This window comes from Eucyclogobius newberryi, unplaced genomic scaffold (assembly GCF_026437365.1).
Source record: "Eucyclogobius newberryi isolate DKJ021-1_F unplaced genomic scaffold, fEucNew1.0.hap1 SCAF_53, whole genome shotgun sequence".
Classification (NCBI taxonomy): domain Eukaryota; kingdom Metazoa; phylum Chordata; class Actinopteri; order Gobiiformes; family Gobiidae; genus Eucyclogobius; species Eucyclogobius newberryi.
Genome location: NW_027316201.1, coordinates 1 through 19,306, shown reverse-complemented (window position 1 = coordinate 19,306; position 19,306 = coordinate 1). Strand labels below are relative to the sequence as shown.

The window sequence follows — 19,306 nt, the reverse complement described above, 5'->3', positions numbered from 1 at the left end:
TTACACGTTATTTACGTTCTCGTGTTACACGTTCTTTCCGTTCTCGTGTTACACGTTCTCGTGTTACACGTTCTTTACGTTCTCGTGTTACACGTTCTCATGTTACACGTTCTTTACGTTCTCGTGTTAAACGTTCTTTCCGTTCTCGTGTTACACGTTCTTTACGTTCTCGTGTTACACGTTCTTTACGTTCTCGTGTTACACGTTCTCATGTTACACGTTCTTTACGTTCTCGTGTTACACGTTCTTTCCGTTCTCGTGTTACACGTTCTGTCCGTTCTCGTGTTACACGTTCTTTACGTTCTCGTGTTACACATTCTTTACGTTCTCGTGTTACACGTTCTTTACGTTCTCGTGTTACACGTTCTTTACGTTCTTGTGTTACACGTTCTTTACGTTCTCGTGTTACACGTTCTCATGTTACACGTTCTTTACGTTCTTGTGTTACACGTTCTTTCCGTTCTCGTGTTACACGTTCTTTCCGTTCTCGTGTTACACGTTCTTTACGTTCTCGTCGTTCTCGTGTTACACGTTCTTTCCGTTCTCGTGTTACACGTTCTCGTGTTACACGTTCTTTCCGTTCTCGTGTTACATTTTCTTTCCGTTCTCGTGTTACACGTTCTTTACGTTCTCGTGTTACACGTTCTTTACGTTCTCGTGTTACACGTTCTTTACGTTCTCCTGTTACACGTTCTCCTGTTACACGTTCTCCTGTTACACGTTCTCCTGTTACACATTCTTTACGTTCTCGTGTTACACGTTCTCGTGTTACACGTTCTTTCCGTTCTTGTGTTACACGTTCTTTACGTTCTCGTGTTACACGTTCTTTCCGTTCTCGTGTTACACGTTCTCGTGTTACACGTTCTTTACGTTCTCGTGTTACACGTTCTCATGTTACACGTTCTTTACGTTCTCGTGTTACACGTTCTTTCCGTTCTCGTGTTACACGTTCTTTACGTTCTTGTGTTACACGTTCTTTACGTTCTCTTGTTACACGTTCTTTACGTTCTCGTGTTACACGTTCTTTACGTTCTCGTGTTACACGTTCTTTCCGTTCTCGTGTTACACGTTCTCGTGTTACACGTTCTTTACGTTCTCGTGTTACACATTCTCATGTTACACGTTCTTTACGTTCTCGTGTTACACGTTCTTTCCGTTCTCGTGTTACACGTTCTCGTGTTACACGTTCTTTACGTTCTCGTGTTACACGTTCTCATGTTACACGTTCTTTACGTTCTCGTGTTACACGTTCTTTCCGTTCTCGTGTTACACGTTCTTTACGTTCTCGTGTTACACGTTCTTTACGTTCTCGTGTTACACGTTCTTTACGTTCTCGTGTTACACGTTCTCGTGTTACACGTTCTTTCCGTTCTCGTGTTATACGTTCTGTCCGTTCTCGTGTTACACGTTCTTTACGTTCTCGTGTTAAACGTTCTTTACGTTCTCGTGTTACACGTTCTCGTGTTACACGTTCTTTCCGTTCTCGTGTTACACGTTCTCGTGTTACAAGTTCTCGTGTTACACGTTCTTTACGTTCTCGTGTTACACGTTCTTTACGTTCTCGTGTTACACGTTCTTTACGTTCTCGTGTTACACGTTCTAGTGTTACACATTCTCGTGTTACACGTTCTTTACGTTCTCGTGTTACACGTTCTTTACGTTCTTGTGTTACACGTTCTTTACGTTCTCGTGTTACACGTTCTTTACGTTCTCGTGTTACACGTTCTCATGTTACACGTTATTTACGTTCTCGTGTTACACGTTCTTTCCGTTCTCGTGTTACACGTTCTCGTGTTACACGTTCTTTACGTTCTCGTGTTACACGTTCTCATGTTACACGTTCTTTACGTTCTCGTGTTACACGTTCTTTCCGTTCTCGTGTTACACGTTCTTTACATTCTTGTTTTACACGTTCTTTACGTTCTCGTGTTACACGTTCTTTACGTTCTCGTGTTACACGTTCTTTACGTTCTCGTGTTACACGTTCTTTACGTTCTCGTGTTACACGTTCTCATGTTACACGTTATTTACGTTCTCGTGTTACACGTTCTTTCCGTTCTCGTGTTACACGTTCTCGTGTTACACGTTCTTTACGTTCTCGTGTTACACGTTCTCATGTTACACGTTCTTTACGTTCTCGTGTTACACGTTCTTTCCGTTCTCGTGTTACACGTTCTTTACATTCTTGTTTTACACGTTCTTTACGTTCTCGTGTTACACGTTCTTTACGTTCTTGTGTTACACGTTCTTTACGTTCTCGTGTTACACGTTCTTTACGTTCTCGTGTTACACGTTCTCATGTTACACGTTATTTACGTTCTCGTGTTACACGTTCTTTCCGTTCTCGTGTTACACGTTCTCGTGTTACACGTTCTTTACGTTCTCGTGTTACACGTTCTTTCCGTTCTCGTGTTACACGTTCTTTACGTTCTCGTGTTACACATTCTTTACGTTCTCGTGTTACACGTTCTTTACGTTCTCGTGTTACACGTTCTTTACGTTCTTGTGTTACACGTTCTTTACGTTCTCGTGTTACACGTTCTCATGTTACACGTTCTTTACGTTCTTGTGTTACACGTTCTTTCCGTTCTCGTGTTACACGTTCTTTCCGTTCTCGTGTTACACGTTCTTTACGTTCTCGTCGTTCTCGTGTTACACGTTCTTTCCGTTCTCGTGTTACACGTTCTCGTGCTACACGTTCGATCCGTTCTCGTGTTACATTTTCTTTCCGTTCTCGTGTTACACGTTCTTTACGTTCTCGTGTTACACGTTCTTTACGTTCTCCTGTTACACGTTCTCCTGTTACACGTTCTCCTGTTACACGTTCTCCTGTTACACATTCTTTACGTTCTCGTGTTACACGTTCTCGTGTTACACGTTCTTTCCGTTCTCGTGTTACACGTTCTTTACGTTCTCGTGTTACACGTTCTTTACGTTCTCGTGTTACACGTTCTCGTGTTACACGTTCTTTCCGTTCTCGTGTCATACGTTCTGTCCGTTCTCGTGTTACACGTTCTTTCCGTTCTCGTGTTACACGTTCTTTACGTTCTCGTGTTACACGTTCTCGTGTTACACGTTCTTTCCGTTCTCCTGTTACACGTTCTTTACGTTCTCCTGTTACACGTTCTCCTGTCACACGTTCTCATGTTACACGTTCTTTCCGTTCTCGTGTTACACGTTCTTTCCGTTCTCATGTTACACGTTCTTTCCGTTCTCGTGTTACACGTTCTTTACGTTCTTGTGTTACACGTTCTTTACGTTCTCGTGTAACACGTTCTCGTGTTACACGTTCTTTACGTTCTCGTGTAACACGTTCTCGTGTTACATGTTCTCTCCGTTCTCGTGTTACACGTTCTTTACGTTCTCGTGTTACACGTTCTTTCCGTTCTCGTGTTACACGTTCTCGTGTTACACGTTCTCATGTTATACGTTCTTTACGTTCTCGTGTTACACGTTCTCATGTTACACGTTCTTTACGTTCTCGTGTTACACGTTCTTTCCGTTCTCGTGTTACACGTTCTTTCCGTTCTCGTGTTACACGTTCTTTACGTTCTCGTGTTACACGTTCTTTCCGTTCTCGTGTTACACGTTCTTTACGTTCTCGTGTTACACGTTCTCATGTTACACGTTCTTTACGTTCTCGTGTTACACGTTCTTTACGTTCTCCTGTTACACGTTCTCCTGTTACACGTTCTCCTGTTACACGTTCTCGTGTTACACATTCTTTACGTTCTCGTGTTACACGTTCTCGTGTTACACGTTCTTTCCGTTCTCGTGTTACACGTTCTTTACGTTCTCGTGTTACACGTTCTTTACGTTCTCGTGTTACACGTTCTCGTGTTACACGTTCTTTCCGTTCTCGTGTCATACGTTCTGTCCGTTCTCGTGTTACACGTTCTTTCCGTTCTCGTGTTACACGTTCTTTACGTTCTCGTGTTACACGTTCTCGTGTTACACGTTCTTTCCGTTCTCCTGTTACACGTTCTTTACGTTCTCCTGTTACACGTTCTCCTGTCACACGTTCTCATGTTACACGTTCTTTCCGTTCTCGTGTTACACGTTCTTTCCGTTCTCATGTTACACGTTCTTTCCGTTCTCGTGTTACACGTTCTTTACGTTCTCGTGTTACACGTTCTTTACGTTCTCGTGTTACACGTTCTCCTGTTACACGTTCTCCTGTTACACGTTCTCGTGTTACACATTCTTTACGTTCTCGTGTTACACGTTCTCGTGTTACACGTTCTTTCCGTTCTCGTGTTACACGTTCTTTACGTTCTCGTGTTACACGTTCTTTACGTTCTCGTGTTACACGTTCTCGTGTTACACGTTCTTTCCGTTCTCGTGTCATACGTTCTGTCCGTTCTCGTGTTACACGTTCTTTCCGTTCTCGTGTTACACGTTCTTTACGTTCTCGTGTTACACGTTCTTTCCGTTCTCGTGTCATACGTTCTGTCCGTTCTCGTGTTACACGTTCTTTACGTTCTCGTGTTACACGTTCTCGTGTTACACGTTCTTTCCGTTCTCGTGTTATACGTTCTGTCCGTTCTCGTGTTACACGTTCTTTACGTTCTCGTGTTAAACGTTCTTTACGTTCTCGTGTTACACGTTCTCGTGTTACACGTTCTTTCCGTTCTCGTGTTACACGTTCTCGTGTTACAAGTTCTCGTGTTACACGTTCTTTACGTTCTCGTGTTACACGTTCTTTACGTTCTCGTGTTACACGTTCTTTACGTTCTCGTGTTACACGTTCTAGTGTTACACATTCTCGTGTTACACGTTCTTTACGTTCTCGTGTTACACGTTCTTTACGTTCTCGTGTTACACGTTCTTTACGTTCTCGTGTTACACGTTCTCATGTTACACGTTATTTACGTTCTCGTGTTACACGTTCTTTCCGTTCTCGTGTTACACGTTCTCGTGTTACACGTTCTTTACGTTCTCGTGTTACACGTTCTCATGTTACACGTTCTTTACGTTCTCGTGTTACACGTTCTTTCCGTTCTCGTGTTACACGTTCTTTACATTCTTGTTTTACACGTTCTTTACGTTCTCGTGTTACACGTTCTTTACGTTCTCGTGTTACACGTTCTCATGTTACACGTTATTTACGTTCTCGTGTTACACGTTCTTTCCGTTCTCGTGTTACACGTTCTCGTGTTACACGTTCTTTACGTTCTCGTGTTACACGTTCTCATGTTACACGTTCTTTACGTTCTCGTGTTAAACGTTCTTTCCGTTCTCGTGTTACACGTTCTTTATGTTCTCGTGTTACACGTTCTTTTCGTTCTCGTGTTACACGTTCTCATGTTACACGTTCTTTACGTTCTCGTGTTACACGTTCTTTCCGTTCTCGTGTTACACGTTCTGTCCGTTCTCGTGTTACACGTTCTTTACGTTCTCGTGTTACACATTCTTTACGTTCTCGTGTTACACGTTCTTTACGTTCTCGTGTTACACGTTCTTTACGTTCTCGTGTTACACGTTCTCATGTTACACGTTCTTTACGTTCTTGTGTTACACGTTCTTTCCGTTCTCGTGTTACACGTTCTTTACGTTCTCGTCGTTCTCGTGTTACACGTTCTTTCCGTTCTCGTGTTACACGTTCTCGTGTTACACGTTCTTTCCGTTCTCGTGTTACATTTTCTTTCCGTTCTCCTGTTACACATTCTTTACGTTCTCGTGTTACACGTTCTCGTGTTACACGTTCTTTCCGTTCTCGTGTTACACGTTCTTTACGTTCTCGTGTTACACGTTCTTTACGTTCTCGTGTTACACGTTCTCGTGTTACACGTTCTTTCCGTTCTCGTGTCATACGTTCTGTCCGTTCTCGTGTTACACGTTCTTTCCGTTCTCGTGTTACACGTTCTTTACGTTCTCGTGTTACACGTTCTCGTGTTACACGTTCTTTCCGTTCTCCTGTTACACGTTCTTTACGTTCTCCTGTTACACGTTCTCCTGTCACACGTTCTCATGTTACACGTTCTTTCCGTTCTCGTGTTACACGTTCTTTCCGTTCTCATGTTACACGTTCTTTCCGTTCTCGTGTTACACGTTCTTTACGTTCTTGTGTTACACGTTCTTTACGTTCTCGTGTAACACGTTCTCGTGTTACACGTTCTTTACGTTCTCGTGTAACACGTTCTCGTGTTACATGTTCTCTCCGTTCTCGTGTTACACGTTCTTTACGTTCTCGTGTTACACGTTCTTTCCGTTCACGTGTTACACGTTCTCGTGTTACACGTTCTCATGTTATACGTTCTTTACGTTCTCGTGTTACACGTTCTCATGTTACACGTTCTTTACGTTCTCGTGTTACACGTTCTTTCCGTTCTCGTGTTACACGTTCTTTACGTTCTCGTGTTACACGTTCTTTCCGTTCTCGTGTTACACGTTCTTTACGTTCTCGTGTTACACGTTCTCATGTTACACGTTCTTTACGTTCTCGTGTTACACGTTCTTTACGTTCTCCTGTTACACGTTCTCCTGTTACACGTTCTCCTGTTACACGTTCTCGTGTTACACATTCTTTACGTTCTCGTGTTACACGTTCTCGTGTTACACGTTCTTTCCGTTCTCGTGTTACACGTTCTTTACGTTCTCGTGTTACACGTTCTTTACGTTCTCGTGTTACACGTTCTCGTGTTACACGTTCTTTCCGTTCTCGTGTCATACGTTCTGTCCGTTCTCGTGTTACACGTTCTTTCCGTTCTCGTGTTACACGTTCTTTACGTTCTCGTGTTACACGTTCTCGTGTTACACGTTCTTTCCGTTCTCCTGTTACACGTTCTTTACGTTCTCCTGTTACACGTTCTCCTGTCACACGTTCTCATGTTACACGTTCTTTCCGTTCTCGTGTTACACGTTCTTTCCGTTCTCATGTTACACGTTCTTTCCGTTCTCGTGTTACACGTTCTTTACGTTCTCGTGTTACACGTTCTTTACGTTCTCCTGTTACACGTTCTCCTGTTACACGTTCTCCTGTTACACGTTCTCGTGTTACACATTCTTTACGTTCTCGTGTTACACGTTCTCGTGTTACACGTTCTTTCCGTTCTCGTGTTACACGTTCTTTACGTTCTCGTGTTACACGTTCTTTACGTTCTCGTGTTACACGTTCTCGTGTTACACGTTCTTTCCGTTCTCGTGTCATACGTTCTGTCCGTTCTCGTGTTACACGTTCTTTCCGTTCTCGTGTTACACGTTCTTTACGTTCTCGTGTTACACGTTCTTTCCGTTCTCGTGTCATACGTTCTGTCCGTTCTCGTGTTACACGTTCTTTACGTTCTCGTGTTACACGTTCTTTACGTTCTCGTGTTACACGTTCTCGTGTTACACGTTCTTTCCGTTCTCGTGTTACACGTTCTCGTGTTACAAGTTCTCGTGTTACACGTTCTTTACGTTCTCGTGTTACACGTTCTTTACGTTCTCGTGTTACACGTTCTTTACGTTCTCGTCGTTCTCGTGTTACACGTTCTTTCCGTTCTCGTGTTACACGTTCTCGTGTTACACGTTCTTTCCGTTCTCGTGTTACATTTTCTTTCCGTTCTCGTGTTACACATTCTTTACGTTCTCGTGTTACACGTTCTTTACGTTCTCGTGTTACACGTTCTTTACGTTCTCCTGTTACACGTTCTCCTGTTACACGTTCTCCTGTTACACGTTCTCCTGTTACACGTTCTTTCCGTTCTCGTGTTACACGTTCTTTCCGTTCTCGTGTTACACGTTCTTTACGTTCTCGTCGTTCTCGTGTTACACGTTCTTTCCGTTCTCGTGTTACACGTTCTCGTGTTACACGTTCTTTCCGTTCTCGTGTTACATTTTCTTTCCGTTCTCGTGTTACACATTCTTTACGTTCTCGTGTTACACGTTCTTTACGTTCTCGTGTTACACGTTCTTTACGTTCTCCTGTTACACGTTCTCCTGTTACACGTTCTCCTGTTACACGTTCTCCTGTTACACATTCTTTACGTTCTCGTGTTACACGTTCTCGTGTTACACGTTCTTTCCGTTCTCGTGTTACACGTTCTTTACGTTCTCGTGTTACACGTTCTTTACGTTCTCGTGTTACACGTTCTCGTGTTACACGTTCTTTCCGTTCTCGTGTCATACGTTCTGTCCGTTCTCGTGTTACACGTTCTTTCCGTTCTCGTGTTACACGTTCTTTACGTTCTCGTGTTACACGTTCTCGTGTTACACGTTCTTTCCGTTCTCCTGTTACACGTTCTTTACGTTCTCCTGTTACACGTTCTCCTGTCACACGTTCTCATGTTACACGTTCTTTCCGTTCTCGTGTTACACGTTCTTTCCGTTCTCATGTTACACGTTCTTTCCGTTCTCGTGTTACACGTTCTTTACGTTCTTGTGTTACACGTTCTTTACGTTCTCGTGTAACACGTTCTCGTGTTACACGTTCTTTACGTTCTCGTGTAACACGTTCTCGTGTTACATGTTCTCTCCGTTCTCGTGTTACACGTTCTTTACGTTCTCGTGTTACACGTTCTTTCCGTTCACGTGTTACACGTTCTCGTGTTACACGTTCTCATGTTATACGTTCTTTACGTTCTCGTGTTACACGTTCTCATGTTACACGTTCTTTACGTTCTCGTGTTACACGTTCTTTCCGTTCTCGTGTTACACGTTCTTTACGTTCTCGTGTTACACGTTCTTTCCGTTCTCGTGTTACACGTTCTTTACGTTCTCGTGTTACACGTTCTCATGTTACACGTTCTTTACGTTCTCGTGTTACACGTTCTTTACGTTCTCCTGTTACACGTTCTCCTGTTACACGTTCTCCTGTTACACGTTCTCGTGTTACACATTCTTTACGTTCTCGTGTTACACGTTCTCGTGTTACACGTTCTTTCCGTTCTCGTGTTACACGTTCTTTACGTTCTCGTGTTACACGTTCTTTACGTTCTCGTGTTACACGTTCTCGTGTTACACGTTCTTTCCGTTCTCGTGTCATACGTTCTGTCCGTTCTCGTGTTACACGTTCTTTCCGTTCTCGTGTTACACGTTCTTTACGTTCTCGTGTTACACGTTCTCGTGTTACACGTTCTTTCCGTTCTCCTGTTACACGTTCTTTACGTTCTCCTGTTACACGTTCTCCTGTCACACGTTCTCATGTTACACGTTCTTTCCGTTCTCGTGTTACACGTTCTTTCCGTTCTCGTGTTACACGTTCTTTACGTTCTCGTGTTACACGTTCTTTACGTTCTCCTGTTACACGTTCTCCTGTTACACGTTCTCCTGTTACACGTTCTCGTGTTACACATTCTTTACGTTCTCGTGTTACACGTTCTCGTGTTACACGTTCTTTCCGTTCTCGTGTTACACGTTCTTTACGTTCTCGTGTTACACGTTCTTTACGTTCTCGTGTTACACGTTCTCGTGTTACACGTTCTTTCCGTTCTCGTGTCATACGTTCTGTCCGTTCTCGTGTTACACGTTCTTTCCGTTCTCGTGTTACACGTTCTTTACGTTCTCGTGTTACACGTTCTTTCCGTTCTCGTGTCATACGTTCTGTCCGTTCTCGTGTTACACGTTCTTTACGTTCTCGTGTTACACGTTCTTTACGTTCTCGTGTTACACGTTCTCGTGTTACACGTTCTTTCCGTTCTCGTGTTACACGTTCTCGTGTTACAAGTTCTCGTGTTACACGTTCTTTACGTTCTCGTGTTACACGTTCTTTACGTTCTCGTGTTACACGTTCTTTACGTTCTCGTGTTACACGTTCTAGTGTTACACGTTCTCGTGTTACACATTCTTTACGTTCTCGTGTTACACGTTCTTTACGTTCTTGTGTTACACGTTCTTTACGTTCTCGTGTTACACGTTCTCATGTTACACGTTCTTTCCGTTCTCGTGTTACACGTTCTGTCCGTTCTCGTGTTACACGTTCTTTCCGTTCTCGTGTTACACGTTCTTTCCGTTCTCGTGTTACACGTTCTTTACGTTCTCGTGTTACACGTTCTTTCCGTTCTCGTGTTACACGTTCTTTACGTTCTCGTGTTACACGTTCTCATGTTACACGTTCTTTACGTTCTCGTGTTACACGTTCTTTACGTTCTCCTGTTACACGTTCTCCTGTTACACGTTCTCCTGTTACACGTTCTCGTGTTACACATTCTTTACGTTCTCGTGTTACACGTTCTTTCCGTTCTCGTGTTACACGTTCTTTACGTTCTCGTGTTACACGTTCTTTACGTTCTCGTGTTACACGTTCTTTCCGTTCTCGTGTTACACGTTCTTTCCGTTCTCGTGTTATACGTTCTGTCCGTTCTCGTGTTACACGTTCTTTACGTTCTCGTGTTACACGTTCTTTACGTTCTCGTGTTACACGTTCTCGTGTTACACGTTCTTTCCGTTCTCGTGTTACACGTTCTCGTGTTACAAGTTCTCGTGTTACACATTCTTTACGTTCTCGTGTTACACGTTCTTTACGTTCTCGTGTTACACGTTCTTTACGTTCTCGTGTTACACGTTCTAGTGTTACACGTTCTCGTGTTACACATTCTTTACGTTCTCGTGTTACACGTTCTTTACGTTCTTGTGTTACACGTTCTTTACGTTCTCGTGTTACACGTTCTCATGTTACACGTTATTTACGTTCTCGTGTTACACGTTCTCGTGTTACACGTTCTTTACGTTCTCGTGTTACACGTTCTCATGTTACACGTTCTTTACGTTCTCGTGTTACACGTTCTTTCCGTTCTCGTGTTACACGTTCTTTACGTTCTTGTGTTACACGTTCTCGTGTTACACGTTCTTTCCGTTCTCGTGTTACACGTTCTCGTGTTACAAGTTCTCGTGTTACACGTTCTTTACGTTCTCGTGTTACACGTTCTTTACGTTCTCGTGTTACACGTTCTAGTGTTACACGTTCTCGTGTTACACATTCTTTACGTTCTCGTGTTACACGTTCTTTACGTTCTTGTGTTACACGTTCTTTACGTTCTCGTGTTACACGTTCTCATGTTACACGTTATTTACGTTCTCGTGTTACACGTTCTCGTGTTACACGTTCTTTACGTTCTCGTGTTACACGTTCTCATGTTACACGTTCTTTACGTTCTCGTGTTACACGTTCTTTCCGTTCTCGTGTTACACGTTCTTTACGTTCTTGTGTTACACGTTCTCGTGTTACACATTCTTTACGTTCTCGTGTTACACGTTCTTTACGTTCTCGTGTTACACGTTCTTTACGTTCTCGTGTTACACGTTCTAGTGTTACACGTTCTCGTGTTACACATTCTTTACGTTCTCGTGTTACACGTTCTTTACGTTCTTGTGTTACACGTTCTTTACGTTCTCGTGTTACACGTTCTCATGTTACACGTTATTTACGTTCTCGTGTTACACGTTCTCGTGTTACACGTTCTTTACGTTCTCGTGTTACACGTTCTCATGTTACACGTTCTTTACGTTCTCGTGTTACACGTTCTTTCCGTTCTCGTGTTACACGTTCTTTACGTTCTTGTGTTACACGTTCTCGTGTTACACGTTCTTTCCGTTCTCGTGTTACACGTTCTCGTGTTACAAGTTCTCGTGTTACACGTTCTTTACGTTCTCGTGTTACACGTTCTTTACGTTCTCGTGTTACACGTTCTTTACGTTCTCGTGTTACACGTTCTAGTGTTACACGTTCTCGTGTTACACATTCTTTACGTTCTCGTGTTACACGTTCTTTACGTTCTTGTGTTACACGTTCTTTACGTTCTCGTGTTACACGTTCTCATGTTACACGTTCTTTACGTTCTCGTGTTACACGTTCTTTCCGTTCTCGTGTTACACGTTCTCGTGTTACACGTTCTCATGTTACACGTTCTTTACGTTCTCGTGTTACACGTTCTTTCCGTTCTCGTGTTACACGTTCTTTACGTTCTCGTGTTACACGTTCTTTACGTTCTCGTGTTACACGTTCTTTACGTTCTCGTGTTACACGTTCTCGTGTTACACGTTCTTTCCGTTCTCGTGTTATACGTTCTGTCCGTTCTCGTGTTACACGTTCTTTACGTTCTCGTGTTAAACGTACTTTACGTTCTCGTGTTACACGTTCTCGTGTTACACGTTCTTTCCGTTCTCGTGTTACACGTTCTCGTGTTACAAGTTCTCGTGTTACACGTTCTTTACGTTCTCGTGTTACACGTTCTTTACGTTCTCGTGTTACACGTTCTCGTGTTACACGTTCTTTACGTTCTCGTGTTACAAGTTCTCGTGTTACACGTTCTTTACGTTCTCGTGTTACACGTTCTTTACGTTCTCGTGTTACACGTTCTAGTGTTACACATTCTCGTGTTACACGTTCTTTACGTTCTCGTGTTACACGTTCTTTACGTTCTTGTGTTACACGTTCTTTACGTTCTCGTGTTACACGTTCTTTACGTTCTCGTGTTACACGTTCTCATGTTACACGTTATTTACGTTCTCGTGTTACACGTTCTTTCCGTTCTCGTGTTACACGTTCTCGTGTTACACGTTCTTTACGTTCTCGTGTTACACGTTCTCATGTTACACGTTCTTTACGTTCTCGTGTTACACGTTCTTTCCGTTCTCGTGTTACACGTTCTTTACGTTCTTGTGTTACACGTTCTTTACGTTCTCGTGTTACACGTTCTTTACGTTCTCGTGTTACACGTTCTCATGTTACACGTTATTTACGTTCTCGTGTTACACGTTCTTTCCGTTCTCGTGTTACACGTTCTCGTGTTACACGTTCTTTACGTTCTCGTGTTACACGTTCTTTCCGTTCTCGTGTTACACGTTCTTTACGTTCTCGTGTTACACGTTCTTTACGTTCTCGTGTTACACGTTCTCATGTTACACGTTCTTTACGTTCTCGTGTTACACGTTCTTTCCGTTCTCGTGTTACACGTTCTGTCCGTTCTCGTGTTACACGTTCTTTACGTTCTCGTGTTACACGTTCTTTACGTTCTCGTGTTACACGTTCTTTACGTTCTCGTGTTACACGTTCTTTACGTTCTTGTGTTACACGTTCTTTACGTTCTCGTGTTACACGTTCTCATGTTACACGTTCTTTACGTTCTTCTGTTACACGTTCTTTCCGTTCTCGTGTTACACGTTCTTTCCGTTCTCGTGTTACACGTTCTCGTGTTACACGTTCTCGTGTTACACGTTCTTTACGTTCTCGTGTTACACGTTCTTTCCGTTCTCGTGTTACACGTTCTTTACGTTCTCGTCGTTCTCGTGTTACACGTTCTTTACGTTCTCGTGTTACACGTTCTTTCCGTTCTCGTGTTACACGTTCTCGTGTTACACGTTCTTTCCGTTCTCGTGTTACATTTTCTTTCCGTTCTCGTGTTACACGTTCTTTACGTTCTCGTGTTACACGTTCTTTACGTTCTCGTGTTACACGTTCTCATGTTACACGTTCTTTACGTTCTCGTGTTACACGTTCTTTACGTTCTCGTGTTACACGTTCTTTCCGTTCTCGTGTTACACGTTCTCGTGTTACACGTTCTTTCCGTTCTCGTGTTACACGTTCTATACGTTCTCGTGTTACACGTTCTGTCCGTTCTCGTTTTACACATTCTTGTGTTACACGTTCTTTCCGTTCTCGTTTTACACGTTCTTTACGTTCTCGTGTTACACGTTCTCGTGTTACACGTTCTTTCCGTTCTCGTGTTACACGTTCTTTCTGTTCTCGTGTTACACGTTCTTTACATTCTCGTGTTAAAAGTTCTTTACGTTCTCGTGTTACACGTTCTTTACGTTCTCGTGTTACACGTTCTTTACGTTCTCGTGTTACACGTTCTCATGTTACACGTTCTTTACGTTCTCGTGTTACACGTTCTTTACGTTCTCGTGTTACACGTTCTCGTGTTACACGTTCTGTCCGTTCTCGTGTTTCACGTTCTTGTGTTACACGTTCTCATGTTACACGTTCTTTACGTTCTCGTGTTACACGTTCTTTACGTTCTCGTGTTACACGTTCTCGTGTTACACGTTCTGTCCGTTCTCGTGTTACACGTTCTTGTGTTACACGTTCTCGTGTTACACGTCCTTTCCGTTCTCGTGTTACACGTTCTCGTGTTACACGTTCTGTCCGTTCTCGTGTTACACGTTCTTTACGTTCTCGTGTTACACGTTCTTTACGTTCTCGTGTTACACGTTCTTTACGTTCTCTGTTGCTCAGGGAAAGACGGACTCTCTTACGGCCGTGAAGCTGCTCTCCTGTTTTGACGACCTGGTTGCCGTGGGAACAGCCTCGGGGCGTGTCGCCGTCTTCCAGTTGGTCTCACCTTTACCTGGACGTAACAAACAGGTCAGTCACATGAATCTGCCCCGGGGCGGCTACGACTGATCTGGTTTTATTCTGTGTCAAATCTTCAAGTCTGAAGTTACTGCAGTAAATATACACAGACCAACTCTGTTACCGCAGTAATAATACACAGACCAACTCTGTTACTGCAGTAATAATACACAGACCAACTCTGTTACTGCAGTAATAATACACAGACCAACTCTGTTACTGCAGTAATAATACACAGACCAACTCTGTTACTGCAGTAATAATACACAGACCAACTCTGTTACTGCAGTAATAATACACAGACCAACTCTGTTACTGCAGTAATAATACACAGACCAACTCTGTTACTGCAGTAATAATACACAGACCAACTCTGTTACTGCAGTAATAATACACAGACCAACTCTGTTACTGCAGTAATAATACACAGAACAAATAACCAGAAGTTCAAACTCTTCCAATTTTCATCCTCCATCGACTGAAATATTTTTTAAATATAATCTTATACATCTGAAATTTCAAAATGATTTATATCTAAATAATACAAATGTATGAAGAGTCTGAACAGTCACATGACACATGAAGAGGCAGACTGTTGGAGAGGATGTGGCAGCAGGAGACAGACATCCATCCATCTTCTTCGGCTTATCCGGGGCCGGGTCGCGGGGGCAGCAGTCTGAGCAGGGACTCCCACACTTTTCTCTCCCCAGACACTTCCTCCAACTCCTCCGGGGTGACCCCGAGGCGTTTCCAGGCCAGCCGAGAGATATAGTCCCTCCAGCGTGTCCTGGGTCTTCATAGGCTTGGGACTCTGTATTTGGCCCTTACCAAAATGGCTGACACAAAACACAGCGTCAATCAAGGACTGGACGGACATTATTCTGGACATTCATGAAATGGAAAATAATTAATTTGAAAATGGAGACATTTGACAGACGTTGGTCCTTTGGGTTCTGTGTGCCATGACAGGCCGCGAAATAGACGGGGGCCCGGGGTTTGAATAAGGAGGGGCCCCTCGTGCCCCTGTATCAAAATTCCTACAAAAAAAATCTGTAGTAATTTGTCCATATTTGGGGCATTTTCATTGCTTAAGTTTGGTTTTGACGGACATGCCACTTCGCAGTATTCTCGCTTCTCAATGGCCGAGCGGGGTCCGTGTAAGCGGGCATCTGATTGGCCGCTGCGTTCGGTCATGTTCATGTGTCCTCGGAAATGCTCGCTTTAATTTTGCGGCAAAAGTGAAGTCTGAGTAAAGTTGTTTGCAACAAAAACTGTGTCGATGTGGAAGTAACCCCTAACTTTGAAAATCTATTTCTCAGCCAGTATGATTTGTCTCTTTTTTGTTCTTGTTGGTGTATATTGTGGTGTATATTGTGGTGTATATGTGGTGTATATGTGGTGTATATGTGGTGTATATTTGGTGTATATGTGGTGTATATTGTGGTGTATATGTGGTGTATATGTGGTGTATATGTGGTGTATATGTGGTGTATATTTGGTGTATATTTGGTGTATATTGTGGTGTATATGTGGTGTATATGTGGTGTATATTTGGTGTATATGTGGTGTATATTGTGGTGTATATTTGGTGTATATTTGGTGTATATGTGGTGTATATTGTGGTATATATTTGGTGTATATGTGGTGTATATTGTGGTGTATATTGTGTGTATATTGTGGTGTATATGTGGTGTATATGTGGTGTATATTGTGTGTATATTGTGTGTATATTGTGTGTATATTGTGTGTATATTGTGTGTATATGTGGTGTATATTGTGTGTATATTGTGTGTATATTGTGTGTATATGTGGTGTATATTGTGTGTATATTGTGTGTATATTGTGTGTATATTGTGTGTATATGTGGTGTATATTGTGTGTATATGTGGTGTATATTGTGTGTATATTGTGTGTATATTGTGTGTATATTGTGTGTATATTGTGTGTATATGTGGTGTATATTGTGTGTATATGTGGTGTATATTGTGTGTATATTGTGTGTATATTGTGTGTATATTGTGTGTATATGTGGTGTATATTGTGTGTATATGTGGTGTATATTGTGTGTATATTGTGTGTATATTGTGTGTATATTGTGTGTATATTGTGTGTATATGTGGTGTATATTGTGTGTATATTGTGTGTATATTGTGTGTATTGTGTGTATATGTGGTGTATATTGTGTGTATATTGTGTGTATATTGTGTGTATATTGTGTGTATATGTGGTGTATATTGTGTGTATATTGTGTGTATATTGTGTGTATATGTGGTGTATATTTGGTGTATATGTGGTGTATATGTGGTGTATATTGTGTATATTGTGTGTATATTGTGTGTATATGTGGTGTATATTGTGTGTATATTGTGTGTATATGTGGTGTATATTGTGTGTATATTGTGTGTATATTGTGTGTATATGTGGTGTATATTGTGTGTATATTGTGTGTATATGTGGTGTATATTGTGTGTATAAGTGGTGTATATTGTGTGTATATTGTGTGTATATTGTGTGTATATTGTGTGTATAAGTGGTGTATATTGTGTGTATATATGGTGTATATTGTGTGTATATTGTGTGTATATTGTGTGTATATATGGTGTATATTGTGTGTATATTGTGTGTATATTGTGTGTATATTGTGTGTATATTGTGTGTATATGTGGTGTATATTGTGTGTATATATGGTGTATATTGTGTGTATATTGTGTGTATATTGTGTGTATATATGGTGTATATTGTGTGTATATTGTGTGTATATTGTGTGTATATTGTGTGTATATGTGGTGTATATTGTGTGTATATTGTGTGTATATTGTGTGTATATTGTGTGTATATTGTGTGTATATTGTGTGTATATTGTGTGTATATTGTGTGTATATGTGGTGTATATTGTGTGTATATTGTGTGTATATTGTGTGTATATTGTGTGTATATTGTGTGTATATGTGGTGTATATTGTGTGTATATGTGGTGTATATTGTGTGTATATTGTGTGTATATTGTGTGTATATGTGGTGTATATTGTGTGTATATTGTGTGTATATGTGGTGTATATTGTGTGTATATTGTGTGTATATTGTGTGTATATGTGGTGTATATTGTGTGTATTGTGTGTATATGTGGTGTATATTGTGTGTATATTGTGTGTATATTGTGTGTATATTGTGTGTATATTGTGTGTATATTGTGTGTATATGTGGTGTATATTGTGTGTATATGTAGTGTATATTGTGTGTATATTGTGTGTATATTGTGTGTATATTGTGTGTATATTGTGTGTATATTGTGTGTATATTGTGTGTATATTGTGTGTATATTGTGTGTATATGTGGTGTATATTGTGTGTATATTGTGTGTATATTGTGTGTATATTGTGTGTATATTGTGTGTATATTGTGTGTATATTGTGTGTATATGTGGTGTATATTGTGTGTATATTGTGTGTATATTGTGTGTATATTGTGTGTATATGTGGTGTATATTGTGTGTATATTGTGTGTATATGTGGTGTATATTGTGTGTATATTGTGTGTATATGTGGTGTATATTGTGTGTATATTGTGTGTATATGTGGTGTATATTGTGTGTATATTGTGTGTATATTGTGTGTATATGTGGTGTATATTGTGTGTATATTGTGTGTATATGTGGTGTATATTGTGTGTATATTGTGTGTATATGTGGTGTATATTGTGTGTATATTGTGTGTATATTGTGTGTATATGTGGTGTATATTGTGTGTATATGTGGTGTATATTGTGTGTATATTGTGTGTATATTGTGTGTATATTGTGTGTATATTGTGTGTATATGTGGTGTATATTGTGTGTATATGTGGTGTATATTGTGTGTATATTGTGTGTATATGTGGTGTATATTGTGTGTATATTGTGTGTATATGTGGTGTATATTGTGTGTATATTGTGTGTATATTGTGTGTATATTGTGTGTATATGTGGTGTATATTGTGTGTATATTGTGTGTATATTGTGTGTATGTCTCGCTCTGGTCTTCATTTGAAAAAGGAAAGAAATATTTCAAAAGAAGAAAATGATGTGAGAAGAAGTGATTCCAGGTCATGGGAAGTTGGGAAATGTTTATGGAAATATCATGGAAAATGTGAAATGTGTCTGATCCTGACTCGTCTTTGTCACTGCAGCTGCGGCGACTGGATGTGCAGGGCCTTCATCGAGGGCCCGTCACCGCTCTGGCCTGGAGCACCAACGGCATGAAGCTCTTCTCTGGAGACCACAAAGGACGAGTGGTCTTCACTGCGCTCGACCTGGACCAGGTACAAGCCCAGATCCATGTCCAGAAGTGACCTGTGCCCCCTGTGGCCCCTGTGCCCCCTGTGGCCCCTGTGCCCCCTGTGGCCCCTGTGGCCCCTGTGGCCCCTGTGCCCCCTGTGGCCCTGTGACGCCTGTGCCCCCTGTGGCCCCTGTGGCCCCTGTGACGCCTGTGCCCCCTGTGGCCCCTGTGCCCCCTGTGGCCCCTGTGCCCCCTGTGGCCCCTGTGCCCCTGTGACGCCTGTGCCCCCTGTGGCCCCTGTGCCCCCTGTGCCCCTGTGGCCCTGTGGCCCCTGTGGCCCCTGTGACGCCTGTGCCCCCTGTGGCCCCTGTGCCCCCTGTGCCCCCTGTGCCCCTGTGGCCCTGTGCCCCCTGTGGCCCCTGTGCCCCCTGTGGCCCCTGTGGCCCCTGTGGCCCCTGTGGCCCCTGTGACGCCTGTGCCCCCTGTGGCCCCTGTGGCCCCTGTGGCCCCTGTGACGCCTGTGCCCCCTGTGGCCCCTGTGGCCCCTGTGACGCCTGTGGCCCTGTGGCCCCTGTGACGCCTGTGCCCCCTGTGGCCCCTGTGACGCCTGTGCCCCCTGTGGCCCCTGTGGCCCCTGTGACGCCTGTGCCCCCTGTGCCCCCTGTGGCCCTGTGACGGCTGTGCCCCCTGTGACACCTGTGGCCCCTGTGACGCCTGTGCCCCCTGTGCCCCCTGTGGCCCTGTGACGGCTGTGCCCCCTGTGACACCTGTGGCCCCTGTGAC

General features: G+C 42.6%; 1 protein-coding gene across 1 annotated transcript in view; it reads left to right on the top strand.

The window, feature by feature from the left end:
• The window catches only part of LOC140383540 (tectonin beta-propeller repeat-containing protein 2-like), a gene marked incomplete at its 3' end in the record, with an annotated part of 111,907 nt that extends 93,341 nt beyond the window's left edge, over positions 1–18,566 (top strand). Inside the window, exons 4-5 of the mRNA XM_072465985.1 lie at positions 14,156–14,284; positions 18,435–18,566. Of these exons, the coding sequence (XP_072322086.1) occupies positions 14,156–14,284; positions 18,435–18,566 (261 nt within the window). The remainder of the gene's footprint in view (positions 1–14,155; positions 14,285–18,434) is intronic.
• Between the last annotated feature and the right edge of the window lie 740 nt (positions 18,567–19,306).